At 55.3% G+C, this 26217-nt stretch overlaps 8 protein-coding genes across 8 annotated transcripts; 5 read left to right on the top strand and 3 right to left on the bottom strand.

Annotated features, from left to right (window-relative positions):
- The first annotated feature begins 3309 nt into the window (after window positions 1-3309).
- Window positions 3310-5578, top strand: B0T26DRAFT_501182 (Pal1 cell morphology protein-domain-containing protein). The gene is made up of 3 exons (XM_060435374.1): window positions 3310-3938; window positions 4054-4537; window positions 4593-5578. Exons 1-3 carry the CDS (start codon window positions 3600-3602, stop codon window positions 5444-5446), a joined length of 1677 nt encoding a protein of 558 aa, XP_060290347.1. The 5' UTR covers window positions 3310-3599; the 3' UTR covers window positions 5447-5578.
- A 1466-nt stretch (window positions 5579-7044) lies between these two features.
- B0T26DRAFT_629238 (uncharacterized protein) lies at window positions 7045-8518 on the top strand (the record flags this gene model as incomplete). The annotated part of the gene is made up of 2 exons (XM_060436249.1): window positions 7045-7230; window positions 7352-8518. Coding segments are annotated over 2 exons (1353 nt in total), but the record flags the coding sequence as incomplete, so codon positions are not given.
- Window positions 8519-8829: 311 nt separating this feature from the next.
- Window positions 8830-10023, bottom strand: B0T26DRAFT_657488 (Fasciclin domain-containing protein; the record flags this gene model as incomplete). The annotated part of the gene is made up of 3 exons (XM_060438789.1): window positions 8830-8931; window positions 8971-9417; window positions 9469-10023. Coding segments are annotated over 3 exons (1104 nt in total), but the record flags the coding sequence as incomplete, so codon positions are not given.
- A 5760-nt stretch (window positions 10024-15783) lies between these two features.
- Window positions 15784-17807, top strand: B0T26DRAFT_501750 (kinase-like domain-containing protein). The gene is made up of 4 exons (XM_060435375.1): window positions 15784-15834; window positions 16116-16234; window positions 16444-17544; window positions 17628-17807. The coding sequence occupies exons 2-3, from the start codon at window positions 16223-16225 to the stop codon at window positions 17512-17514; spliced, it is 1083 nt and encodes a 360-aa protein (XP_060290350.1). The 5' UTR covers window positions 15784-15834; window positions 16116-16222; the 3' UTR covers window positions 17515-17544; window positions 17628-17807.
- Window positions 17808-19854: 2047 nt separating this feature from the next.
- On the top strand, window positions 19855-21549 carry B0T26DRAFT_744298 (Endonuclease/exonuclease/phosphatase; the record flags this gene model as incomplete). The annotated part of the gene is made up of 2 exons (XM_060444396.1): window positions 19855-19991; window positions 20055-21549. The coding sequence occupies 2 exons, from the start codon at window positions 19855-19857 to the stop codon at window positions 21547-21549; spliced, it is 1632 nt and encodes a 543-aa protein (XP_060290351.1).
- Window positions 21550-22836: 1287 nt separating this feature from the next.
- Window positions 22837-23344, bottom strand: B0T26DRAFT_501879 (uncharacterized protein). The gene is made up of 2 exons (XM_060435376.1): window positions 23078-23344; window positions 22837-23000 (listed from the first exon to the last, which is right to left on the bottom strand). The coding sequence occupies exons 1-2, from the start codon at window positions 23206-23208 to the stop codon at window positions 22889-22891; spliced, it is 243 nt and encodes an 80-aa protein (XP_060290352.1). The 5' UTR covers window positions 23209-23344; the 3' UTR covers window positions 22837-22888.
- A 136-nt stretch (window positions 23345-23480) lies between these two features.
- Window positions 23481-24944, bottom strand: B0T26DRAFT_757038 (kinase-like domain-containing protein; the record flags this gene model as incomplete). The annotated part of the gene is made up of 4 exons (XM_060446195.1): window positions 23481-23808; window positions 23899-24439; window positions 24537-24632; window positions 24713-24944. The coding sequence occupies 4 exons, from the start codon at window positions 24942-24944 to the stop codon at window positions 23481-23483; spliced, it is 1197 nt and encodes a 398-aa protein (XP_060290353.1).
- Window positions 24945-25568: 624 nt separating this feature from the next.
- On the top strand, window positions 25569-25974 carry B0T26DRAFT_501900 (uncharacterized protein). The gene has a single exon (XM_060435377.1). It carries the CDS (start codon window positions 25623-25625, stop codon window positions 25911-25913), a length of 291 nt encoding a protein of 96 aa, XP_060290354.1. The 5' UTR covers window positions 25569-25622; the 3' UTR covers window positions 25914-25974.
- Window positions 25975-26217: the final 243 nt, after the last annotated feature.

Consider the following 26217-nt stretch of genomic DNA (forward strand, 5'->3'; position numbering starts at 1 on the left):
GTAATAATCCGAATTATATATTCTCAGCCAAAACCCCATCCTCGCCTCGCCACGCCAACATAACGAAGATCGTTCCCCACAACTGGAGAGAGGTGGGTGAGTGGTTGACATGAAAAAAATGGCCCCTTTATGCAGCTGGGCAGCTGATAAGCCACTCAAGCCATGGAACCCCTTCAACTGCCCTCAAAAATGGGATGTGCAGGTTAACCCCCCTGTTGCAGCTTGTTGCCGGCTTGCTTTGCACCCCCCATTTTTGAGGGTAGTTGCCCCCCCAAGGTTCCCCTCTCTCTCTTCAGGGTCCTCGGGCTTGGCGCTGTCAAGGGTCCCCCAACCCGTCCATGTTCCCGGTTGCAGTTGCGGTTGTGGCTGTGGTGTTCGACGCCCAACCAACGCTACCGTTCACCGGCCCAACCTGAATGTCGTCTTCTTTTTGACGATGGCCTGCGGGATAAAAGGCGGAGCAGCAGCATGGGAATGTGAACTTCTCATGGGTATGTTCCAGGTTTTCCCTTCAGACACTGGAGAAATAACATTGCCACCCCATGTAATGGTCGAGAGCAGACTCCCTGGGAGCATGTAATGTGTAGACATGCCGGTTATTGCCAACAGACCGCTCTTATTGATGGCCTGGACCGCGCCAGATGTTTTGGGAAGGGGAGTTGCGGGTTATCTGCAATGTATGCGGGGCGATGCCATCCGAGCGCCGGCGTCGGTACTCAAAAGGAGAAGCCATACACGCGAGGCTAAGAACCTACCAGTACCTAGAGAGTTCAGAAAGTAAAGGTGATATACAGGTTCTGTGGTAGGGCAGTTGATGGCGTGCCGAGCAGTGCATTGGCTGAAACGACCCAACAACGGCCGCGACTAATATCGAGGCAATCAGGTGTGGTGTTCGTCACCATCGGCACCGGCTACCAGAGAGACGACTGGCTGAGGGGCGACGGCTTCTGCAACGACGAGTTTGGGTTCCAACTTCCCGAGCGCCCACCTGCAATGGTGCAGACAGGGCCCAGTGCTGTGGGGCAACCAGTTCATTCATGGTTCCCTTCCCGCTAGGAGGTTAGGTTGTTCGTAGCGTAGCACAGGTATAGGCAACTGAGGTTCACCACTCGGGCGACGTGGCTCGTCTTCGTTGAGTCTTGATTAGGATTCGGACAGTTCCTGATTAGACGGGACTCAGGTGCGCAATTCTGAGTCTTGGAACGCTGGTGCCTTGATTAGATTTTGTCGCCGTTGTCAATGGACTCGATTGTGGTCGGCAGAGCCACCTAAAGATTTAAGTGCAGCGAAGGGCAATGGGAAACTGTAATTCCGTATTCGGCCCCTGTGGCTCCCGTCTTTCTACATAGTATGTATGTTCTCCGAGAATACGGGGTCGAAGCAAGGGGCAGGGGAGTCGAGAAAGACGGTAACTCGTTGTGGAATGCGACCTGACGGGAAGGGGCAAGTGATGTTCCTGATGCCGCCAAACCCTAGGCTGCCGAGAAAGGCACAGTACTGGTCCGTCCGTATTCAGTCATGACATTCAGCTCTTTTATTTATTTGTTATTTATCATTATTAAACACCCCGACGACTTCATGGGCATGTCAGCTGCTCTGCTCCATTCTTTCTCTCTGCACAATAATCAACGACCGCCTCCTCCCGCAACGAGGGGAAAGAGTTTACCAGGTTAACTTACCTGACTGCATCTGAATATTGCAGTATTTATTCTACGTCGCTCTTGAGGTGCTAGTACGAAGCACATACATACAGTACACAACCGCCTGCTGGCACACGGTTCTATCCAGCTATTCTGGCTCCTCGTTTTCGACAGCCCACAACGACTCGTTACCTGCCGGAAGCTCGTGTCGAAACCTGGCCTGGCACGAAACGCACTGCGAATGCACCACATTGTTCACTTTACCACACACCGCTGCACGCCCTAAGGTACCTCAGGCTAGCTTTTGGTGGTTTACGGTCTTCCACTTGTCTCCACCGATCCACTGCACCATCGAGCTCAGGTCCTATCGCAATTTCTTCGGCGCAGTTGGCAGGAAGGCTCCCCCAAGGCAGCCTGGTTGGATGGTCGCTGCACACTGTAAGTTGAACCGACAAACAAACTCTCAAGTCCTAGCTTCCAAACACCCCCCCGCCAGAGGTTCCAGGGAGTTGCCAGCTCGAGACTGGAAGAGTCGTCCAAATCACCCGCAGTAATCACTCACCTTCGCTAGAAACACCATCATCGAATAGTTAGCCTTGCCTTGAACATCCTAGGTTCCGACTACGATCGCGAGGTGGCCTAGGTTCAAGGCCCCGTCCGTGCCGTCCTGCTTACCGCGACCGAGCCAGCTAAATAAACCGACCCGAAAGAGTTTGCTGTCCCGCATCCCAAACTCCTGTTCAAAGCGAACCAAAGCACCCGACTCGGGAAATAAACGCCTGCGCCTCGATCCCTTCACACCGGGGCGCGCAGCAAGAAAAGTTGACGGCATTGTCGGCACACTGCAGGACCTTGGTTGTTTTGTCGGGACTTGTTAGCCGTCATCTCATTCGTTTGGAGCCAAAGGCCTTCCGATTGCTTGCAACGCGACGAGCCAGACACCGACCAGTATTGCATTTTGCGGAATCGGCTTGCATCCTGTAGTGAATCATCCTTCCCGGCATCCCACATCGTCTGAGCTCTCGTCTCCAAACCGACGCCATCGCCCAGCGCCCCAAGTGCCCCAGCGCCAAACGCAGCCGGTGCAGGTCGCGGGCGCTACTCGGCATCCCTTCACAGAGGGATAAGGGGTGAAAGGCACCGCGTGGCAAAACCAGCCGATCCACCACGGCACAAAGAGGGCACAGAGGGCACAACGCGCAGCCGTTATCAGTCTCTCGAAAGCCCCAGCGAAACTTAGCTTGTCTAGCACCATTTATGTTGTTAACAGGACCGAACTCTGTTGCCTGTTGGTCAATTTAGGTGCGACGAAAAAGAAAAAAAGAAAAGACGAAAAGGAAGAATAGCGATCAAGACCCACGGCTACAACCTGCAAGCACACCCGTGTCGGAACGATTGCTTATCTGGTATGACGCTTGCCCAGGGCACCTAAAGGAATTCAAGCCTCCCACTAGACCTCCCGTCTTTTTACGCAGTACTACCGTACTACCGGCCACTACTCACCACCTACCAGACCAGCGCGGAGCCCACCACCGGAGCAATCGCTACGACAACAACCACCGCCGGCTGCAAAGCCAAACAGGAGACGTGCATAGCTTCGCATACGCGCATTCTTGCGTCGCTGTCCACGATGGCGGCTACCCAACCAGAGCAAACAGGTGAGCTAGAGCCCAGTCACTCGACAGATGATATACCCTGGCGTTATCTGCCAGCCGTTCCCCTTGCCTTGCCTCCGCCCCCCCCCCAGTCCTGTCCCCCCGATTGTGTGCCAGAGTGGCAGAGGGGTAGATCCTCGCACCGACGCAGACGTGCCTGGTCTTTTGTTTTCCAACTTCCCAGTTTTCCTGTTGATCGGGGTCTTTTGGCGCCTGGGCATTTGTGGGCTCCCAGTTCTCTTGAGCCGGTTGTGTCATGTAAAAGAGATTGCTGTTTCATGTCCCTATCACAGTCGTCATTCGCATGCACGGTGCCGATGGCCAAACCCACCGTTCCTTGTCTGATCAATTACTGACGTTTTGGGCCATTTTGCCGCGCCTTGGACATTTAGATCTACGATCTGCTGGCTTGACCCTCAACCTTTCCTCTAACAATCCATTTCGCAACCGCGCCGTATCGCCGGCTCTCGCTGCAAGCCCCGCCTCGCCTTTCGACGACCCCCCTCCGCGCCCTTTATCGCGAAATCCATTTCTCGACCCCTCTGTCGCGGCAAGACCCAGCTTACCGAACATCAAAGCGGCATCAGATACCATGTCGCCTCTCGACAAGAAACCGTCGTCGCCCACGGCTGAAGACATATTTGTATGTGCTTCCATTCCCTTTCCAGCGCAGCAGTCGCAGACCGCGCACCTCGCCCTGACATTGCATCTCCTTATCTTCAACTCGTCATAGCCCAGAACTAATAAAGTGTCCGTAGGGCTCCTTGACTCTTGATGATCAGAAAGCCCCCCCGCCTTACCAGGTGTCTCCTCCGCTCGGACCGCCCAAGCCAGATGCGGTGAGGCCGCCACAAATGGGCCGTCGAGGTCCACCTCCTCCAGGCCGGGACGACTTGCTGCCCACCAGCCGCAGAGGACCACCACCTAATCACCGCCCAACGCGCTCGCAAGAAGAAGCTCTACGGCGCAAGATGCAAGCAAATGGGGAAGGCTCTGCTCTACCCGATCCTTCCCGTTCACCTCAAAGGCGGTCCGACCGCCGCCCGCGCAGGAACTCGGAGTCCTCTGCTGTGGACCGCGAGAAGCCGACCACCGAAGAAGAAAAGAAGCTGCGCGAGCTCAGGCGACGTGACCGAGAAGCTCGTCGGCAACGCGATAATAGGGATCGGGATAAGAAGCCTCCAAACCGCAAGCTCGACATCATCGACCAGCTAGATGCGACCAGCATCTACGGAACCGGAAGTATGTGTCTCGTTGCCGCTGCCATTTCTGATCATTGCTGATACCTGGATTACAGTGTTCCACCATGATGGCCCCTTTGATGCCCTCAACCCGCATCGAAACAAGCAGGGCAGCCGGCGTGCCCCTATGGAGGCGTTCCCCAAGGATTCGCTGAACAACGTGCTCGGCGGTTCTGGGCCACTGAACGTCCGGCCAGACCATGCGGCCTTTCTTGGGCAACACGACGATGAGGCATTCAAAGAGTGGTCGGCAAGCGGCAAAGACCGGTTGGAATTGGCTGACTATCCGCCCCCCAGCAAGGGCGAAGCGCGTATCTTTGACCCGCTCAGCCGCAGCAGCATCCTGCATGGCGATGAAAGCATGGGTCTTGGCACCTCTACGTTCTTGGAGGGCACTCCGGCCGCGCGTACCGCAATTCAGAAACGCCAAGAGGAAGAAGCCGACAACGAAGGACTGCAGCGAAAGAAGTCGCTCGCCCAGCGGATCCGCAACATCAACCGTGGCGGCCGCGACTACCAGCCATCGGGAAGGATGGCACATCCGGATGGTTACTATGCCTCTCGGAGATCGCCCTCGGACAGCTGGAATCAAACATCTGCCAGCATGCAGACGCCGGCCAATGAGTCCAATCCCTTCTTTTCCGAATTCGAGCAAGGCAAGAAAGGGGAAGAGGCATTCAACGTGCGGAATATGGATTCCAATGGGAACCGGGTGTCACCTGCCAGTCCCAAGGGATACAGCTTGGAGCGCAGAGTCACGACCGACGCCACTATGAGTGCCGAAGAGTCGCAACCGAAGCCCAGTGGCATCCTAGGCCGAATGAAGAGTCTGAAGGGCGGACGCCGCGCACGGCAGAACAACCCTCCAAGCACCGATATGGGGACTAATGCTCCTGGTACCGCGGTCTAGAAACACGCCTGGATATTTCGACGAGGGATGCCTCGATCGTAAGCGGCTTCACAGAGAGTCGGGAGCCAGCAACACCGAGGGCCAGCATCCTAAGCTTCACATACCCTACGAATTGACTCTACGAACAGCATGTTTTAGTTTTGCGGAGCGCAGCTAGTCCTCCCTAGCTTAGCGTCTAGTGGGCAGTCGAACCACCCACACGAAATCAACCTTCTCTACTTACACCCTCGCCCTTTTCGTCGACACTCCACGGGCACAGGAATAATGTCGAATGGAGAATTCTATGTACAAATTTTGTTGGTGCCTCTTCCGGAGCAGCAAACAAGAGAGGATTGTGGCGTAAACTCGGGCACGCCTGGCTATCTCGTCGGGGATGCACAACGATGGTGTGTCCCCCTTTTCAGTGGTTCCACCATACATGAGACGCGACGGGTGTGGTTGTGGTCCACTGGTCTGCGGGTTTCTTTTTTTCCTTTTCGGTTCCTTTGCCTATACGGAGAAAGTGCGTTTCAATGTTGTTTAGGGGCGGGTGGAGAATGAGCGAGGTCCGGAAGGTGGAATTAACACCCGGGGATAGCATAAGGGGGTGGATTGAGTACATAAAGGGTACTAGCTGCCTACCTTACCGACGGTAGATTCGTACGTAGTCGAAACGGAATGGGAGTAAGGCGGCTTTAGTACATCGTTCGGAGACATGGTCCTGTTCTTACTTTTTCACTCGTCTCTTAATGTCGACACAATGAACGAACCACGGGGCGTTTGTTTGATGTACCTACCTAGACACCTTGGGCATGCTGTCGGGGCTGGCAAGACTGAACGAAAGTTTTCATGATGTGCTTTTTAACTCTGACCGTGATGCAGTCTACTAGAGGCGTTTGCTGAGTATCCGTATCAAGAAAAAGGCGGGCAAGTGGGGTCTGTGTCCAAGGCCCACATTTGGGCTGGGACGTCCCGGCCTTCCCACCATCTCCCCATCTGCATGCAATTGTGGTCAACAGAGAGAGCTGAACCTCACGACTCAGTCCCAGACAGCGCTGCGAATACCGGGCAGATGGCAATATTCGTTACTGCAGTTCCGGGGACGTGACGATTGTTTGCCTTGGTGTCGTGGATTGCGAGGGTCAGAAGACGCTTAACTAACTAGTGCTTGAGAATCGCGAAAGGTAAGTTCAGGCCCAGTGAGGGCGCTATTGTGTGTGCCCTTATGAGCTTGCTCATAGACTCTCAGATTCATAGAGAGATTTTATTTTATTTATTTATTTTTTGGAGGGAGGAGGGGGCGCTGACGGTTGAATTATACTTTAGGTTTGGTTGTCAACAGAAATCGGCTGAATGAATGGATGGAGGACGTTCCGTGAATGCATGCATCCTGCTTCGACCTTTTACCTTTGGACCTAAAGAGACGCCCTTTCTCGCCCTCCGCACTGCTGACACGCTTTTGGGGATGGGGAGTTTCTTGGGGAAATGACTGCGTCTATCCATTTGACCTCGAATGACATAGTTGAAGCAAATCCGCCTCAGGTTCTCTCTACTCCCCGCCCGCCTCTCGAAATTTGAGGGAGGAAGCGAAAATGCGGGCTATGGACCCAGTCGAAGAAGCCCCGTTGGAGCCCGTCCCGGCGTCGATCCTCCTCGAGAAGGCCGTGGAGAGAAAGGACAGCCTCAGGCGTCGCGGAAACATCTTGACCGGCTGCAGCGAGCTCGACGAGTATGTGCTCCTCGGCGGCTTTGAGCGCGGGTCGGTCGTCGGTGTGAGCGCCGAGGATGACGAGATAGGACTCTTGGTGCGTTTCTCTCTGCCTTGCTGTCTATTTTTTTTATGCCGTGGGAGATGGCCTAGGTTTTGTCGACGGGACAGACAGTTGAGGAGTTGGTGCCTCTATGCTCACGTCTTGTTCTGTCTAGATTGGCTTGCAAACAGTTGCGCGCTTGTTAGCTAGGACGGCGCCCGGCGCCCCTGTACCAGCTCGGCCTCGTGCCATAATTGTCACAACCTTGCCTGCACGAGTGCTGCTGCCGAAGCTGCGCGAAGTCATCGTCGGCCAAGTTGCGGCCCTGCAAGACGGGGGACTCGAGAATGTTCGCGACAGGGTTCACTGGTGTCTTGAGGACATCTCTATTGCGAGGGTGTTTGATATCGAAGGTCTCTTGGAAGTCCTGTCGGAGCTGGATGCACAAGGTTCCCGGGAGTCGAAAGATGCTGTCCGGAGCGAGCCAACACTGCAGCGGGAGGAAACTCGCGAGCCCGATATCAAACCCGCACCGAAAATGGAGATCTTGGACAGCAAGGATGAAGATGGCAGCTTGTCACCTCTGAACAATTCACCTCCTGGTCAGGAGACGCCCCTGAAATCCAGCGAGAAAACACCTATGTCGAAGCAAGAGCCTCTGCCGGATTCCTGTCCTTCGCTGCCCCTGCCAGACATAATTCTCGTCACGCACATTTTCACCCTGCTCAGTACGCTATTTACCGGCCGTGACGACAAAACAGCCGCGCACAACACCATGCTACTCCTCTCTTCCTACTTGCGCCACCTGACGCGCTCTCCTAGCCGCGAGGGGCCACTGATCATGCTTCTCAACTCAGCAACAGCCAACTCGTTCACAGGGGGCGACGAGAGCACCCTGAAAATGGACTACAACAGAAACGGCCCTTCTCCATCGACAGGGCTCGGATTTGGCACGGAACACACCACCACAAAGCCCTCGGACGCCTCACTGCGCTCCACATTCAGCCCCGCCCGCCCCGGCGGATACCGCGGCATGGGCCATGTGCGCGTACCGCAGAAGCAGGTAACCAAGCCCTCGTTCGGTCTTGTCTTCTCTCAACTGCTTGACTTACATCTGCTCTGTACCCGCGTGCCGCGGACAAGGGGGGATGTCGGGGTCGTAGAAACGGGGTTGTACTTTGGAGGGAAGAGCGAGATACATTTGACATGGGTGGTCGAGGTGCTCTTGGACGAGCTGGGCGTGTACTGCGCCGATGATGGGAGAACGCACTGGAGAAGGAGCAGAGAGCAGAGATGGGCTGCTGTGGATGTGGGTGAGGGCGGGGCGAGGGCTGTGAATGCAGGTTGATGTTGGATGGCTGGCTGACGCAGCTGGCCGCCCATGAAGTGAAGGGGCTGATGATGTCTCTGGGAGAGACATCCCGCCCTTCTGACTCTGCCAGTCGCGGATATGCATGACAGGACGGTGTTCTGGTCAACCAACATTCTGCGCATAAACTGCTGCTTGCTTGTCGCCACTTTCTAATTTATCCCCTATTCAAGCAAAATGTTTATTTTACAGCTGAGTTGAGTTTTCCTCTTTATTTCCCCACTCCAGCATCCCGCCCCCTTTTCACGTTGCAGAGACACAGGGAGACCTTGCCTAACACGCACCTACAGATCTTCATAGCCGCTGTCCACACGCCCGACAGATTCATCCTCCTCCAAGTACGGCTCCAGCCGGGCCTTTAGCTCGTCAAGTTTAATGGCACCCTCCTCCTCCTCATTCGCGCAGGAGGACTTGGAGCTACCAACGCCGTCGCCGCCGCGGGGGTGATGGCGGTGGTGCTGCGGAATCAGCACCTTGTCAACTACGTGGATAACGCCGTCGTGCGCGATGCCGTCCTTGACGGCGACGTTGACGAAGCCGTTGACCTTGATCGACACGACGTAGAACCACCGCTTGATGTCGACGCTGATGGGCTTGCCGAGCAGCTGCGACGGCAGATCGACGTGCCAGGAGTCCCGAGACCCCGAGTCCGTGTTCTTGTCGTCGTGGTCGTGGTCGGTCTTCTTCTTGTAGAAGGCGTCCGAGTACAGCGTCTCGTTGGCCACGATGTGATACTTTAGCAGCGCGCGCAGGTACTTCTTGCCGCGCTCCGAGAACAGGAACGCGTTGGTGCGCGTACCGAGCCGGGCAAAGGCGTGGTTCGTCGGCGCGAACAGCGTGCCGCCTGTACGAGGGGGCGGAGTCCCGTCACCCTCATCACCATCCTTCACAATAGTATCAAACCCCAAATCGTCCTGACCGACGCCCGTCGTCTCGAGCGCCAGCGCCAGCGTGCTGAACGTGCCGGGGAGCAGCTGGACGATCTTGGCCTGGCGCGGCGGCGGTACGAGGATCGCGTCGACGGCGTGGATCACGCCGTTGGCCGCCCCCACGTCGCCGAACACAACGCGGCTGTAGAAGTTGAGCCGCGCCGCCGGCCCGAAGAAAGGGATCGCGCTCCGGCTCACGCGCACGCGCTGCGGCCGCGAGCCTAGCGACGAAAGCGATAGGTTCGTTGCTACCGTCTGCTGCCCCTTTAGCCGGCGCAGCGGGAACCTCCCAGGCACGATGTGGTACGCCAGCAAAGCCCGCACGAACTCGGCCGGCGGTGGTTTTTTGTCATCGTCATCGTCGTCATGTCCGTGCTTGGGCAGCCGCTCAAACGCCCGGTCAGTGGGCACAAACAGCGTCACGTTCCCCGCCGACGTGTCCGAGAGCAGCGCCTTGATGTCGGCGTGCGCGTCGACCAGCTTGGCGAACCGCGTCGTGTGCTTATTCGACGAGATGAGCTCGTAGATGCTCTTGCTCGGGTCGCCGCGCTCGTGGTGGCCGTACTGCTGGTCAAGGTCATCGCTGCTTCGGATCTCTTTCCTTTCCGATAGGGTCTCTGCTGGCAGACTTGCCGCCTTTTGGATGGGAACCTTGACTATCTTTTGCTCGATGAAGTCCGTGTCGAGAACGTCGTCGATGTAGCCGGAGGTAGTGGACTCGGCAATGGCGGCGGCACAGCCATCGCCGGCATTCTTGCTGCTGCTGCTGCTGCTGCTGCTGCTGCCTCTTGTCGCAGCGGAGGCAATGATCTTCTCCAGCCAGGCGAGTGTGTCCTCGGCGGCGGTGACCTGGTTGTCCCACCAGCTCAGAATCGACGCCGACGCGCCCTCCTGTTCAGCCACCTCGTTGTACTCATCGTGGACGGTAACGCCATCACCAACGCAGCTGGTGCAGGGTTGGATAGAATATTGGTGGGAAATCCGCAGCTGCTTGGATGCTCTGAAGCCGGGGATCGCGAAAGACGCGGCCGCGGCCGCAAAGAGGGCGACTACGGTGGGTGCTTGCTTCATGACAGTTGGCCTTGCGGGTACCGGTGTAGATAGGTTTTGTTGATAGTGTTTTGATGCTGCTTGGTTAACCTAGCTTTTTGACTAGATAGGCGCTCGAGGTTGAGTTGAGTTGATCAACTCGCTAACCCCTGAAACAACTCAACAAGTGAGACCTTTGCATGAACAAGTTGATGTTTGCAGTGGAAATCGAAAGAATAGAGGCTTCTCGTGTTAGTTAACAGACTCAACTCCTCTAGGTATGCTAAGGCAGAAGAAGATGACGCATTAAGGAACGGCCCCTCGCTCGCCCGACTCTCCCGGACTCTTGTTGGTGGTGGTGGTTGAATTACCCAATACTAGACGTCATTCTGTTGCGAGGTTGCGTACGCACTCAGGGTTGATTGGTCGTTTCCCCTCTTTGACTTTTCAGCGGTACTTGCATGTTAGCCGTGCCATCAGGATTCGCCTCCCTTGCTCTTTGTTCGTGTGTTCTTTGCTTGTAAGTGACTTAATGAGAACAGCTTGGTTTACTGGAACTACAGAACAAGTATCCAAGTGAATTGTATATGTGGTGTGTACTGTACCGGGTTGAGTGTGTTAGTTGCTGCGTTCTGTTCGCCGCGTTTTGAGTTCCATAGTCACTGCAAATGGCCTCGAAAGGAATGTAGGCAGAGGACAGCACCCCCCCTCACCTCACTCTGCTTTGCTTCATTTTCATCCAAAAAATACCACTTGCGAATCAGAAACTACCTGCAGAACCTTCGTGCCTAAGTGAGCAAGGACTATGAGAAGTGCTCGGCTTGCCGTCTGTCATTCTGAAGCTACCTTACCTAGCAAAAGGAAGGCATTGGCGTTGTACGAAGAGCCAGGCAGCGGCACTTGGCTTGGGTTTTCTTTGGGGTTTCAGGAAGTTTTAGAAATCATGGTTCATAGACCTAGGCTGGCATTGCGAATGCGTGCTCTTCTTAGGCAACCTTGCTCTGTTACCCAGACACATAAGATGCACTGTGGCAATGATACCTGGGTTTGACGAAGGATATAAAGACTGAGTGGAAGCTTTGACACGGAATTTGTTGTTGAGGGTGTGACTTTGGTGACTGTCTGAAAAGGAGAAAGTCAGACGTTTGGGTCTGAATCCTGGTTTAAAGGGAAATTTGGGTTGCGACGGCTTTGAGATACACCTAAAAGGGAGTGCAACGATAAAGAAGACAAACCTATGCACCAGGGAAGGTAGTTTGGCAGGCATGAGATGCTCTACAACCAGTTACTGATGAGAGAGTGACACTGTACCGGCCTGTGCCCAAGACAGGCAGGAGGAGCCCAACAATGACATGGAAGCCCAGACAAGTTGAGAAACACTGGACGCGCCGAATTGTCGCCGTGAACCCCTTATACTGACTTGTATGTACATGTACGGACAGTGGCATTGTCCCCCCGCAACCTAACACGAGCCAGCGGCCGATCGATATCGTTTGGTGCCAGAAGTTAATTAATAACAATACATTCAAGGGTCTATCAAAGGGCTCACACTACATGGGGAGGCATGGGAAATCCTGCAACGACTTACACGAACGAGTTAGCAGCTCGTCTGTCTCGTATACCATATTGGATGTCGGATTCTACAAGCCCTGCAAGAGTGGGGAAGGAACCGAGATTGGAATCCTCCTTCCAAGTATAACTCCGTATTTCACAGATTACAACCTAGGCTGGGTATACCCTCAAAGAAGAGTGGACGCTCTGGCCTTACCACCGAATCAGACAAAAGCGTGGGCGCCGACAGCAAAGCAGAACAGGCTCCGTCATCCGACTCGATCTTGAAAGGTGGTAGGTCTTCCACGTCCCGCAGAGGCGCTAAGGATGGGGAGACAGCCCGGAGCCCGGATCGGCACGATCGAGATGGGTTCGCACGAATCTGGACATCCGTGAACTGCCGGGGGAGATGGGAACCTGTCGCTGTCTCTCGATCCGTGCGGCTAGACCAGAGGCGAAGCGAAGCGCTGCACTGTAACCAAGGCAAAGAGATCTAGAATCCTTGATAGATGTGGGATGGGATGGCCGATTCCGAGCCGTCGCATTTCGCATCCGGCGATCGACGGTCGAAGCCTGCTAGCCACTGCACTGCACAGCACGGGAAGAAAAAAAAAGGGCGCTTTGTGTTTCGTGAATGGCCAGGGTATTCCGTAGGGGGCTATGTAATTCGTGCATACAGGCCCGAATGGAATGCCTCATTACACACGCCGGGGACACTACGTACAGTATGTAAGGTATGGATGGATAGATGTATTGTATGTACAAAGGGCGTGCACATGACCATTAACCCCCCCCCTCTTTTAGGTCCCGAAAGAATTTAGGGCGAGTGCGTCTTCGCAGAAAAGATCCGCACTTATCCTCCGGCGGGCGGAGGGTGCTGCTATTTTAGGGAATGCGTGATTGTGAAAGCGACGGGAGCGAACCCAGAGCTTGTTAGGCGTTGGAGAATTATGCCTCGTTTGAGTCGCTGCCCGTGGGATTGGAACTGGACTCTAAAAAAGCTCACCGCGCCGGGCTTAACCGCCCCCCCAGACGTACGCGCGGGCCGTCTGTGCACGCAATTGGATGAATCCGAGTTGCGGAATCTGCTAGACGCCGGGGCGTCTGCGGCGTCCAACTAATCCCATCGGCCCTTCGCCTCTCGCTCACAGTCCTGAGTCCTTTTGGGGGCTTCCTTCCAGACCCTTTCCAGGCTGACCGAGTTAGGTGACTGAGGGGTAATACTCTTATAGAAGTAGGGGAATGTGGTCAAAGACATGGAAATCCGGTTAACATTTGTTCTCGGTTGGGTCTACGAAGTAGGTATGGAACTTGGTGTTTGCTCTGTGCTTTAACTAGAGAGGTATGCACTTTACCTGCGCTGCGGTGAGCACAACAGCTGCTGCGGATAAAGAAATTGAAAATCTGGGAAATCTGGGCCTGGTTTCGTGACCGAAAAGGCTTGAACAAGGCTAAAGGCAAGGGGGCACTACCGCCAGATCAGAGCAGTGAGTGGAAAGCGATGCTCCGTATGGAATAGAATGCCTGTAATTTGAGATGGCAACGTGGATCGACCCAGACCAGACTTGACCTTGCCGACGGCCATGTTGCTCACCCAGCCCGCCGGGACTGGTGGATGTCAAAGAGGATTTAAAATGCCCGCCCGTCCTACTGGATGGTGAGTGAGGTGGTGAGGCGGCTGCGGCAGCGTGAACCATCCCGCGGTCCCAAAGAAAGGCGCAACAAGAGGGCTCAGCGACGAACCAACCTAACGCGGGCACTAGTCATCACCAGGCGCGCCCTTTCGACGCCTGAGACCGCTGTAGTCAGGCTCCGAACGCAAACCTCACCGGATGCCCAGCGCCGGCTCATCACGAGTGGCTAGAGAGGCGTTGTTTCTGGCCGGCCCTTGTCACGTCGAGCAGGCCCCTTGCATCATCTAGGTTGGTATTCTACGAGGCACTAACGGGTGCCGTACTAAGGTGTAGTGTGGTGTATATTCAGATCGAAAAGCATCGAACGTCTGCCTTTCCCACAAGACCGGCCGGTGTCTAATTAGATAGCGTGCCAGACTCGAAATGTCTTTCCATTTTAGTAATTATGCCCTCCACCTCTGCCTGAGCTGTAACTACCCGTCAGGCTATTGAGTGCGCTACCGAAGGTACCCATTTCTTGCCCCAGGCCCGCATTAAAAGTTCCAATCTACGATGTAGCTCCGTGTTATGCCCCCAAGGCTGTGCGAGGCGTCAGGGGGGGGAGGGAGATTTGCAACCAGGCCAGGCCCGCTGCCCCTTCGCGGGCCTTGGCGAGGCCGTACGTGCGGGTACAGCACAGTGTGAGCTTTCCCTGCTCCACAAGTCTCTTGCACTCTTGACTCCGAGTCCGTCCATCTCCGAGCCAGCACACCAGTTCCACTGGGACCTATCCAAAGGGTCACGGACTACAGGCTACGGGCTCTTGGATCTCAACTGTTAGCACTCTTGGATCTCAACTGTTAGCAAGCGTGCACGTATCAAGGGCGCGACCCACCGCCACTCGACGACCTCCTTTCATCTCTGCCCAGGTGTCCCGCTCCAGACCGAGTCAACAGGTCTCAGAGCGTGAGGTAACAACTGCCTGAGACTTGGCAGCGACCCGTCATCACCTGATGAGGTGCCCTGGCCCAAGCATCGTTGCTGTCGACAGGTTTCCAATCTCAGGCTCCCTTGCGGCGGGAGGCAAGAGGCAGGCAGGCATGCCTCGGGAAGAGTTGGTAACCTGTTGCCGTCACGTAACGCATGTGTGCACCTTGCCGACATGTGCTTGCCTTGACGCCCTTGAAACTTTGCGTCGAATGTACTCAGTAATAAGTGCAGGTTGTCTTGAGAGTCCCGACAGCTTGGATCAAACACGGCCAGAGGGGGGAATGTACGTGATAAGGTTGCTGCCAAGGAGGTTCTGCCTATCAGAGATTGGCCCTTCTGTAACCTGCTAGGGCGCGTAGTTGCACAATAACCTCCTTCCAAACCGCCCGCTTTCCAAGCTGCGGTGCGGCGCTTTGCTTTGCTTTACTTTAGCGCGCAAGCGGCTTTGTTAAATATCGTCGGTTGCACCGTGCAGGAAAGGTTGAAGGCGGGAGGGAGAGGGCGGGGCTGAAAACAGGAAAAGTGATGGGCCAGTGTCTGGTGCCCTGTCCGTATTGGGCCATTTCTGCCTAACTGATGAGAGACTGGTCTTGCGGCATGGTTGCCTCCCCAGAGCCTGGCCGCCCGTTCCCAGTCAATCGCTTCGTTTGCCATCTGGCAGCTCGCACTGTGTAAATTCATGCTTGGCCAGCTAGCCACGGGGTCCTGGGCGAAGGCAAGGAGGCACTGAAGGGACAGACCCAACCAGGCTTTGAGCGCCAGGGCCTGCAGTCAGGAATAGCTGGGTGGGCTCGGCTTCCGTCTCCCCAAATCCTGTTGCTGACACCACCTCCTCCCCCTCTTGCTCCCCTTTCTCGCCGCTCTTCCTCTCCTAAATAACCTCCGCCTTTCGCCTCCCCTCACGCCCCGAGCGAAAGAAAAAGCGAAGGACTCCCGCCATAACGTTTTGAGGGTAATAAACTCAAAGCCAACTCCCCGGAAGCCTTTCTCGGGCTTTGCATTCCACATCTTTTTGCTTTTCTAACAACTTTTTTTCGCAGAGCACATTCGGCCATCGGGTCAGGCGTGAAAATCGTGCTCGTGCTCGTCAACCACCACACCCACACCGGTCGGACGTAGGATTCTTTCCCCTCTCGCATCGACCTGACGTCCGGGGAGCCCGCCTCAACGACGATACGTGAGTTCTCTTTTTTCGATTTGCATTCAACAAATTCTCTCTCTCTTCATTTGAGTTGGAAATCTCGGGGTGCATTCTTCAAAGATTTGGAGGCCGTGATTTAGTGAACCGAAAGGGTTTTATCCTTTGGCCTCGCATACACTGTCCCCGCGTGTCGCTACGCCCCCTGGTGTGCGGTGGTTTCTAGTCTCAGCCAAACCCTCCCTCAACCCCATGCTTCGACGCCTTTTCCTCCACAACGACGCTCATCAATCTAACCACAGCCATCCTCTAACATAAAGGCTTACCCTCGATATTTCCATCTTCCAGGTTATCGTCGAACTCAAATTTTATACTTCGCTCTCCCGTCGACAGCGACCGAGGAACAATCCTCGACTTCACCGCCAAGATGACGACCATGGTAAGTCTCTACCCCTCTCTACCCTTCCCCCCTTCCTCTTAATTCAGGCCAGTTCCTGTTTCCTTGGCCTGCTTTTCGTCGTACCAAAATCGGCTTTCACCATGCTTTGCCCCTGCGGATCTCGAGCCTCAACTTGGGTCAATAACGAGGACCGAGGAACAGTAACTCGAAGCAACAGTCCAGCTGACAGTGTTGATGGTGACATTAAGGATCTTCGCGTCGGAAACAAGTACCGAATCGGTCGCAAGATCGGTTCTGGCTCGTTCGGCGACATCTACCTCGGAACCAATATCATTTCTGGCGAGGAGATTGCCATCAAGCTCGAGAGTGTGAAGGCCAAGCACCCGCAGCTCGAGTACGAGGCCCGCGTCTACAAGTCGCTCGCCGGCGGCGTTGGAATTCCATTTGTTCGCTGGTTTGGCACCGAGTGCGACTACAACGCCATGGTTCTCGACCTCCTCGGCCCCAGTCTCGAGGATCTGTTCAACTTCTGCAACCGCAAGTTCTCGCTCAAGACTGTCTTGCTTCTGGCCGACCAGTTGATCTCCCGCATCGAGTACATTCACGCAAAGTCGTTCATCCACCGTGATATCAAGCCCGACAACTTTCTCATGGGTATTGGCAAGCGTGGCAACCAGGTCAACGTGATCGATTTCGGTCTCGCCAAGAAGTACCGGGATCCCAAGACCCACTTCCACATCCCGTACAGAGAGAACAAGAACTTGACAGGCACGGCCCGCTACGCCTCCATCAACACCCATCTCGGAGTTGAGCAGTCCCGCCGCGATGATATGGAGTCTCTTGGCTACGTGATGCTCTACTTCTGCCGCGGCTCTCTCCCGTGGCAGGGCCTCAAGGCTGCCACCAAGAAGCAGAAGTACGACCGCATCATGGAGAAGAAGATGACCACTCCCACGGACGTGCTCTGCCGTGGCTTCCCCAACGAGTTTGCCATCTATCTTAACTACACGCGCTCGCTCCGTTTCGATGACAAGCCCGACTACAGCTACCTTCGCAAGATCTTCCGTGATCTCTTTGTCCGCGAGGGCTTCCAGTACGACTACGTCTTCGACTGGACCGTCTACAAGTATCAGAAGAATGCCCAGGCCATCCAGCAGGCTGCCGGTAACCAGACCAACCAGGCCACAGCTACTGACTCCAAGGATGTTGCGGCCGCCGCTGCTCGCAAGGACACTCAGCAGGCGCTCAACCGCGGAGCCCGTAAGCAGATTGAGACGACCGACACCAACCGTGCCATCGGTGGAAGCGACAGGATGTGAGTTTGTCCGCCTAGCCCAACAGCATTCCTAGTAAGGAATCATTTTCCTTCGAGTTTGGTGTGCTCAAAAACGCTGGCCCGAGGTCCCATGCTGACAAGAGTGCTGACATTCAGTTTGCGATCATAGGCTGCGCTCGGCTGCTAAAGGCCAAGGCGCTGGCTCGGGATATGCTTCGGGCACTTATCGCCCCAAATGATGGACCAGAGGCCATCTGGATCTGAGATTCCCTTTGGGTTGTTGGAGTACTTGATGTCTCGTCGGTGGACCGGACACAGGCTGTTTGCGAAGTTCGCTCGTCGCGGTGTGTTGAAGGTCTCTCGCCAGACTAGATACTCTACCGCAGAGAGTCTAGACCGGCATCGATAGCAGACACGACTCCAGACCCTAGTGTTACGGATTGCTTTTCTTCAGTTTTTCGACATCTCATCGGTTAACGGCCTTAATCATGGCTCGGATGACTTTTCGATCGGGCAGCGTTACTGGCATGGGGTTTTGACTTTGAGTCAAGACCGGCTAGTATGCTGTCCGATTGGGAGCCTGACGAACGGCATGTCCGGTACCTCGAGCTTCTCGGAGTACTGTTTCGGGGACACTCTCTGTCGATAGGAAGCGGTTGTCTTTGACGCCCCGTTTGGGGGTAGCAGCCACGACGAGACAACTCGATTAAGACACCCGACTGCGTGCAAGTGGTTTTTGGGCCATACCATTTACGAGATCAAGCACAGCATCATTTCAGCAGCAAGAAACGGCATTCTTTCTCAACCCCATTCCCCTCTCTCTTAATTCTGCATTTTTACGATTTTTCTTTGCACTCGTCGTCGCGCCATTCTCAATCATCAGAGTTCGCTTGTGGGGAGGTAATTAGGGGATGAAGCGACAAAGTTTTTCGAGGATGGGAAGGGCAAAAGAGGACGTGGTCTCGTCATTTCAGGCGACTGCGCTTCGTGGCTCTATTTTGGGGCCGGGAACAGTCTGCGTGACGGAGAGGCTGGTGGATTGCAAAGACGACGGTGGAACACGGTGGCCATAATTATTACCTGTCGCCGACCGCGCAAGGGCTTGTTTTGGCATGGAAATTCGGTCACTGTTGCTTCTAGAAGTGGAGACGAGCACCGTTCTTTACTTGGGGGCAGCTGTGTATTCCAGTCAATCGTGGAGGTGCCCCAAGGACAAGAAGCCCTGACAATGTGAACGGCCAACAGCGACGGTGGTGGCAGTGAAAACTGGTCTGATCCCTGGACCCGTTTCTCTGGTGCTCGCCGGGATACCGTGAACGGAGAGGCCGTGGGTGTACGGCAACGGTATCGGGTCTGAGACAGGTAATGATTCTCGGTGATGACCGATCTGGGGTGGATCAGGCAATACACGGCAGGTAGTTTCCATAATTCAATTCTCGTTTTGATTTTCCTACACGGAGCTTTCCCGTCTTTGGATTCCGTGATTCGGTAGCGCTGAGCGATTTTGCATTTCCGCGCGAGGTGACTGGAGTGGGGGGGTGCTCAGCCTCTGTCACGTTGGCAGAGTATGCACATTTGCACCGGCAGGTGCTTCTCAAAAGTCGGTGTCAGGAGGCTGTACATGTCCTCGACGAGTCAGCTGCTGGCTTGCCTTGTTTGGGTTAGGACTCGAGTTGCATTAGGCAAGGACAGAACAAAGGCAAAGGCGTCACTGCAGGCTAGCGATTGTGAGGGAGCACCCGAGGCAGGTGGACATATAAGACAAGGCAGCCCCAAGGTTGGGAGTAGCTGTTGGTGATGTATGCTGTCTACCTCCTAGTCCTGATATCTGGGAACGCATCTTACTCGACTGTGGTCTTTTAACTTGGTAATTGCATCTCCAGGCTACTCCTCCGTTTGTCAGGGCAGCAAACTTTATTTTGAGCCTGTTTCATCTTTTCACTGCGACTTACGACCCGGGACGTCAGGTAGCCCTCGCTTTTTGGTCGTTCGTCAAGGCGGACGAAAGAACGGCTCAACAAACGGTAGTTCTAGGGGGCAGTAGCGGGTAGTTCCATTGCTGATTTCAAGTTTCTCGGGAAGCTACGGGACTTGCCGCTTGCGCGACAGTGCCTAGCTCGTCAGAGTGCCATAACAGTGCCGCCGCTGTGCCCGACGCAGCCCTTGTCACCTGTCACAATAACCTGCTAGGACGTCTTTTGGAGACAGCAGCAGGCCCAACCCAACGCTTGCAGCTGTGACGACCCAGGAAACCGGACTTCACCCACCAAGTTACGCACATACAGCACCAAAGATGGACCGGTTATTACCAGGTTCCCCGGCCCCCTCCACAACCACCACCAGCACATTACGGGAGAAGGCGACGACAACAGCGGAAAAGACAATGGCGCCGTCAACACTCGACCTGTTTATGCTCACGTTCAACTGCGCAAAGAACCTCATCAATGTTGCCGTCTTTGCCTCGCATCTGCACAGCGCCCTGTCGCAAAACGCCACGGGCCTGCCTGACATTGTCGTCTTGTATGTTCACTTGGGAATTACCTGTCCCTGTCTGTGCTTGTCTTACTGACCTCCAATCGCTAGCTCGCTCCAGGAGGTAGCCCCCATCTCGTACGCATTCATCGGGTCATACTTGCTGGACCCCTTCTACGCTCGCTACGAAGAGGCGCTCAACCTCGCCTCGGCAAGGATACTAGGAACGAGCTTGTCCGGGGAGGGGACGAGCTTCTTGTCGGGATTGCATCATAGGCAGGAGGAGCTGCATGGGAACGGAGGGGCGCCGGGGGCAACGCCCCGGAAAGCGCCTTACACGCTAGTGCGCGCTAAGAACGTCGGCATGACGGCGATCCTGCTGTTCGCCCGGGACGTGGAGGCCTTCCAGCGAATCGACGAGGCCGAGTGCGGGTTTGGCGCCGCAGACATGGGAAACAAGGGCGCCGTCGGTCTGCGCGTGACGTGGGGCAGCGGCGGCAGCTCCCCGAAAACCGCCGAGCTCACTTTCGTCGCCGCCCATCTGGCCGCCATGGAGTGGAACCTCAAGAAGCGCAACGCCAACTGGGGCAGAATCATGTCGGGCCTGCTCTTTGGCAACCCCAAGGACGCGCTGCCAGACGTTGTGTTCCCTGCCCACAAGGGAGGCCCAACCCCCGACCTGACGGGCGACGGCGAGGGGAACATGCGCGTCTTGCCCTCGGAGGAAGCCCCGAACACCGACAACAGCGTCGATAGCAGCGAGGCCGAAGAGGATGATTCGCAGCAACCGCTTCTTCCGTTGCCCCACCACGACGATATACACGCCCAGTTAGCCCCTGAGCACCATGAACGGCTGCAGGACCTCTCCGTCTTCAAGCCCTCTTCGTACTTGTTCCTGGCGGGCGACCTTAACTACCGCATCAGCACCACGACTCCGCCGCCTGGCTCCGCCTTCCCATCATTCGACCCAGAGTCGCCCGACTACTTCCCGGATTTCCTCCAGCGCGACCAGCTCACACAGGAGCGCCTCGCCGGCCGCGCCTTCCACGGTTTGAGCGAGACCCCGATCACCTTTGGGCCCACGTACAAGTTCAACGTGCAGAACGAGGCCGCAGGCGCCACCAACGAGGCGGCCGTCCGCGCCGGCGCCGCCCCGAACGGCGTGCCCGAGGTGCCGTGGCGCTTCGCCGCACACCGCTGGCCCGGCTGGTGCGACCGCGTGCTGTACCTGGACGTGCCCAAATGGGTGGCGGCGCAGGACGGCGCTGCCGAGAAACCGGCCATCGCCGTCCGCGCCTACGACGCCCTCCCCGTCTTGCGCTCCAGCGACCACCGCCCCGTCTTCTGGCGCGCCTCCGTCCCCCTCCTCGGTCCCGATGCCCTGCGCCTCCCGGAGCGCGACCAGGCCAAGTACGCAGCCGATCCTCGTGCTAACCTTCCCGTCCCCATCGACGTGCACGCCTGGGAACGCCGCGCCGCCGCCCGCCGCAGGGAAATCTTTGTCGGCTGGTCGGCCTTCGTGTGGAGCACTTCTGAGGGCGCCCTCCTCCTCGCGACGCTGGTGGCCCTGGGTGTCGGCGCCTGGTGGTGGTTTTCGAGGGGCTGATTCTACGCCATGCTATGCTATGGTATGCCATGATGGCTTGCATACGGGCGGCTGAATCAAAATTAAAAAGTCAAAAGTCAAAACTCTAACTGGGGCGGGGAAACTCTCTGGCGTTGAGGAGGGTGAATCCTAGACTAATCGTGGTTTGTATATACATTTTTTTCCCCTCTGGGCTCTTGTCATTGCGGGCGGCGGCGGACGGAGTGGACATTTTTATACGGTTTGGCATAGAGTAGACTACCTACATACCTACCTTAGGTACATGTGTGTCTGTTTCGTGGGTGTGATGACGATGGTGTTATCCCATGGGGTGGGGGTGGAGATAAATGAGTAGAGGGGGTGACGATGGCGAACAGGTGACGTCAAGACGGAGGCCTATACTACTTACTCTAATGAATCCCAAAAAGTAAAATAAAATATATTCCAATGTGAAGGCGCTAGTTTTCTGTCTGTTGATGGTGAGGTCTGCCGGGGTTGGTGTTGGTGATTTTTAGTGTGTAATGATATTAAGGTGAACGTGAGTGAGCAGTGAATATTGTTTGTTGTTCCTTTGGGAATAATAAGGAGACAGGGGGACAAGATAAAGAAGAAAACAAAAAGTGTCTTGGCTGAAATGGCTAAGCAGTATTGCCGCTCGTCTTTCTTTCTTTATGCACTGTGTGTGGATATACAGCTGCGCAGATATGTGCAAGGTAATGTGTTTAAATTGTATTCAAGAGCGCTGTTGCGAAGCTTCAGGTACCTAGGTAGATAGCTTTCTATTTTTTTGGTTAGTTAAGAGAGGGGCTAGATTGTCTATGTTTGTGGTTTTTCGTAGCTGTAGGTTGGGTTTTTCTCTTTGCTCCCTTATTCTTGCACCCCTTTCTTTTTCTACACAACTTAGGTAGGCACCTACATCGAGAGGAGGACTCAGTTTGCTTGCTAGGCGGGTAGTCGGGTGCCATGAACATGTTATTTGCCAGACGCAAAGAGAAGGTTGAAAATGCAAACGACGAGAATGGCTCCTTGAAACGTATGCCTCTAGTTTTCTGGCTCAAGATACCTTAAGAAAACCAAACCCTAAGGCACGGATAGAAGCTGCTTCAAATACAACAGTTGAAAGAACATGCAAGAGCAGACCCATTAATACCGGCGCTCCAGCGCATCACAGCCTGGCACCTAAGATATCCATCGCATTTCTCATCCATATATATTCGTTTTTTATTGACTCAAAAAAAAATCCATAAATTTACGTAGTTACCTAGGTAGGTAAACATCGTTATCAAATATGTAGTATATACCTTATGTTACTTGCGATGCTTCTACCTAGGTATATCCTGTCCGGCTTTCTTATTGCCCCCTAACACAACGACCATTTGAAGTAGGTTCCAGTACCGACTGATAGAACCTCTTCCAAAAATGGTCGAAAGTCATCCGGTATACAAACAGCTGCCGTTCTCCCCGGTATCCTGCTGTTTTTCTGTATACAAAAATAAATAAATAAAAGAAAACAATAAAATAAAAACAAAAAAGATCATAGCGCACGTACCTAGGTGGCTGAGGGCCCAACTGAGTGAAAACGCCAGCCTCTTCCCTCCCAAGATATAACAATGTAGGCAGGCAGGCAACCAAAAGAGCCACCACGCACACCGCCGCCCCCGCCGCTTGGATGACTTCCATCCAAGGATATAGGCGAGTATATATAGACTACGAATGGGAAAAAGGAGGAATAAAGGTTTATGAACATGACGAACCCACCACACTGTGCCCCCGTTCCGCAACCTGGGAACGCAGGGCGCACGGAGATGACGACGGCGACGGCAGCGAGATCGGAGCATGAGTGCTGTTTCGAATGTGCGTGTATGGTTGCACTGCTGACTTTGCGCAGAGCGAAACGCACACGCAAGACGGCAAACAGAGCGTCTCCCGTTTTTTCCCCTTTTTGGTTTAATTCAAAAGTCCCTAAAGTAGTCGTCGTACCTCTCGGCCATTTCGTCCGTGTACTCGTCGCGCACCGCATCCTCCTCGGGATAAATGTCGAAGCACTGGGCGTCACCGGGGTATCGGATGGGCGGGATGATAGGGCCGCGCTGGCGCCGTTGGATCACGGCGTCCCAGTCGACGCCGTTGAAGAACGGGTGCGCCTTGACCTTGGCTGCGCCGCCGCTAATGTTGCCCAGCCGCCGCGACCGGTCAACGGTGCACAGCTGCCTGATGATATCCTTCGCTTCTTCGCCGATGGGCGGATCGTGCGGGAAGACGACCGGCTTTTCTACGATTCTGTGTGGCACGAGGAATGTCAGGGGGTGGGGGCACGGTTGTATTGGCAGCCACTAAAACAGCACGAAAAAAAAAGGGGGTGGTACGCACTGCTTGTAAATCTCTATTGGATTTTGGTGCCAAAACGGCGGATAGCCCGTCAAGAACTCGTAAATCAGTATACCCAACGCCCACCAGTCGACGGCTGTTGTGTGGCCCTTGTTATGGATCACCTCGGGCGCCAGGTACTCGGGGGTGCCGCAGAGCGTGTATGTCTCGACTGGATGCTCGTTCTTGTTATTACCTAACCGCTTGGCAAACCCGAAATCGACCAGTTTGATGTGCCCCTCAGCATCAAGCAGCAGGTTCTCGGGCTTCATGTCGCGGTAGGCAATCCCTCCTTGCTGCTCGTGCAGGTACTCGAGCACGAGCACTATCTCGGCCGCGTAGAAACGCGCCATGTCTTCGTCGAAGCGCCGGAACTTGCGCAGGTACGTGAATAGCTCGCCGCCGGGGATGTAATCCAGCAGCAGGTAGAGGAAGTCGTGATCCGAAAACGAAGCGCAAAAGTTGGTGATGAAGGGATGGCCTGACACGTCGGCCAAGATCTGCCTCTCGTGGCGCACATGGTCGATTTGCTTGAGCTTGATGACTAGAGGTAGCAGGTTTTATTAGAAAACCCGCCTTCTGCCAATGGCCCACCAACGCCTGGTCGCCGGTATCTTGTGATCACGGCCGACTTCACGTACCTTCGGTTTTGCGCAGTATCTTCAGCGCGTACACCTTGCAGCGATCCGCTTCGCTGCCAATCGCGGGCCGCACAAGGACGACACGCGCAAACGTGCCTAGAAATAGTCGCAATGGGCAACGCGGTTATTAGCCATCCTGGCGCACTTGACACGTATATCTAGGAGTAGTGCTATACCGGTCCCTAATGTCCGCACTCTATAGAAGTCATTGAGAGTCAGCTTCCGGTGGGCTAGATCGAGACCCCCATCGCCACCCTCCTCTTGGTGTTGTTGCTGCTGCTGCTGTTGTTGCTGCTGCTGCTGTCTCTGCTGCTGCTGGCCGCCGCCACCGGCGCGTAGCCCCTGGGCTTGCAACGGGTGAAGCCCTCCACCCCCAAGGGGTTGGGACGTAGCGACGGTCGCCGCCATAGCGAGGACGGAGAGGAAGGAGAGAGGTCCTTGTCGGGGGAAGCCAAGACGTGCGCGAGGACCCGGGCTGATAGGTATTCAAGCGTCTCTATGGCGGGGTATCTTGGCCAGATTGACCAAAGTTCCGTTTCGCTCGAGGGCCCCGCACTGTGAATAGTTGTCTAGTTAAAGACGACCTGATTGCCGGGAACGTGCGCCTCTCGCCAGGCGCAGAAAGCGGTGGTGAGAAGGCGAGGCGCGGGATGTGTGCTAAGGTAGGTAATTGCCACCAAACAGGGGCGGTTCGCAACCTATTCGGAGCTAGCTTCAAGGAGTTGACATGATGCGGGAGATGAAAGGGGAAACCTAAGCCAGGGGCTGACGGGGAAGCTGTGAGATCAGAAAAGAGGAGCCCGGCCGGGGGCTGCCGATGGATGTCGAGACCTCAGTGCTTAGGCTGGGCTAGTAGAATAATCACCTGGAACTGGCTGCAGTGTCTGCGACGCTGCGCTGCGTCGTTGCGTCGCCTTGGCTTCTAGTCCCGTCGCGGGGTTTTAAGTGGAGGGTCTGCGAACGGTAGGCGAAGGTGGGGGAGGAAGGGGGGGGAAGGCGTCGCGGGAGTGAGCGAAAGCGGGAACTGTGGCGGCGGATGACGTTGTCTGGCTATGTTCTGCAGCTGACCGCGCGCATCACTCGCCAATGTCTCCTCCCGGCTCATTCAGTGGAGTGGAGGCCCTGGCTAGTGGTAGATGGAGCGAACATTGCAAATTAGGCAATGAGGTCCGGTTCCAAGCAACTCATACCTCTCTCTACACAGCACAGCGCGGAGGCCAGAAAGAAAAGCGACAAGGCAGATCGGGATACAAGGCACCGACGTTCCCGACAATGACCAGGCACATCAATGGCAACTTAGGTTGCCGGGGATTCAACTCAATGGGAGTTAATGCCATTGCTTTCGGCAACGGCTGGATGGATTGTGCCAGAATTTGAAGTTCCTCCGAAGTGGGTGGGCGTAGGTCTCCGTCGAAAAGAACCCACCTACCTCACTTTGGTAAGTTTCTCTGGGATAGCCACTGACCTGGGAATACCTGACAGAGGGAAGAATCCGCACCTAGGAATCCGCACCTAGGTAAGGTACGGATAGATATGAAGCCATGCCCATATTGAAGGGAAAATCCGACCGAGACCCAAAAGGGTAGTGGGGACGGGAGTTGGAACCAGGAGGCCTTAGCGCGACACTCATGATGCCTGCCGTGAGACTTCTCATGTTGCTGTTGTCCCTAGACTACCCAAG

Source organism: Lasiosphaeria miniovina (assembly GCF_030549165.1).
Source record: "Lasiosphaeria miniovina strain SMH2392-1A chromosome Unknown B0T26scaffold_8, whole genome shotgun sequence".
Classification (NCBI taxonomy): domain Eukaryota; kingdom Fungi; phylum Ascomycota; class Sordariomycetes; order Sordariales; family Lasiosphaeriaceae; genus Lasiosphaeria; species Lasiosphaeria miniovina.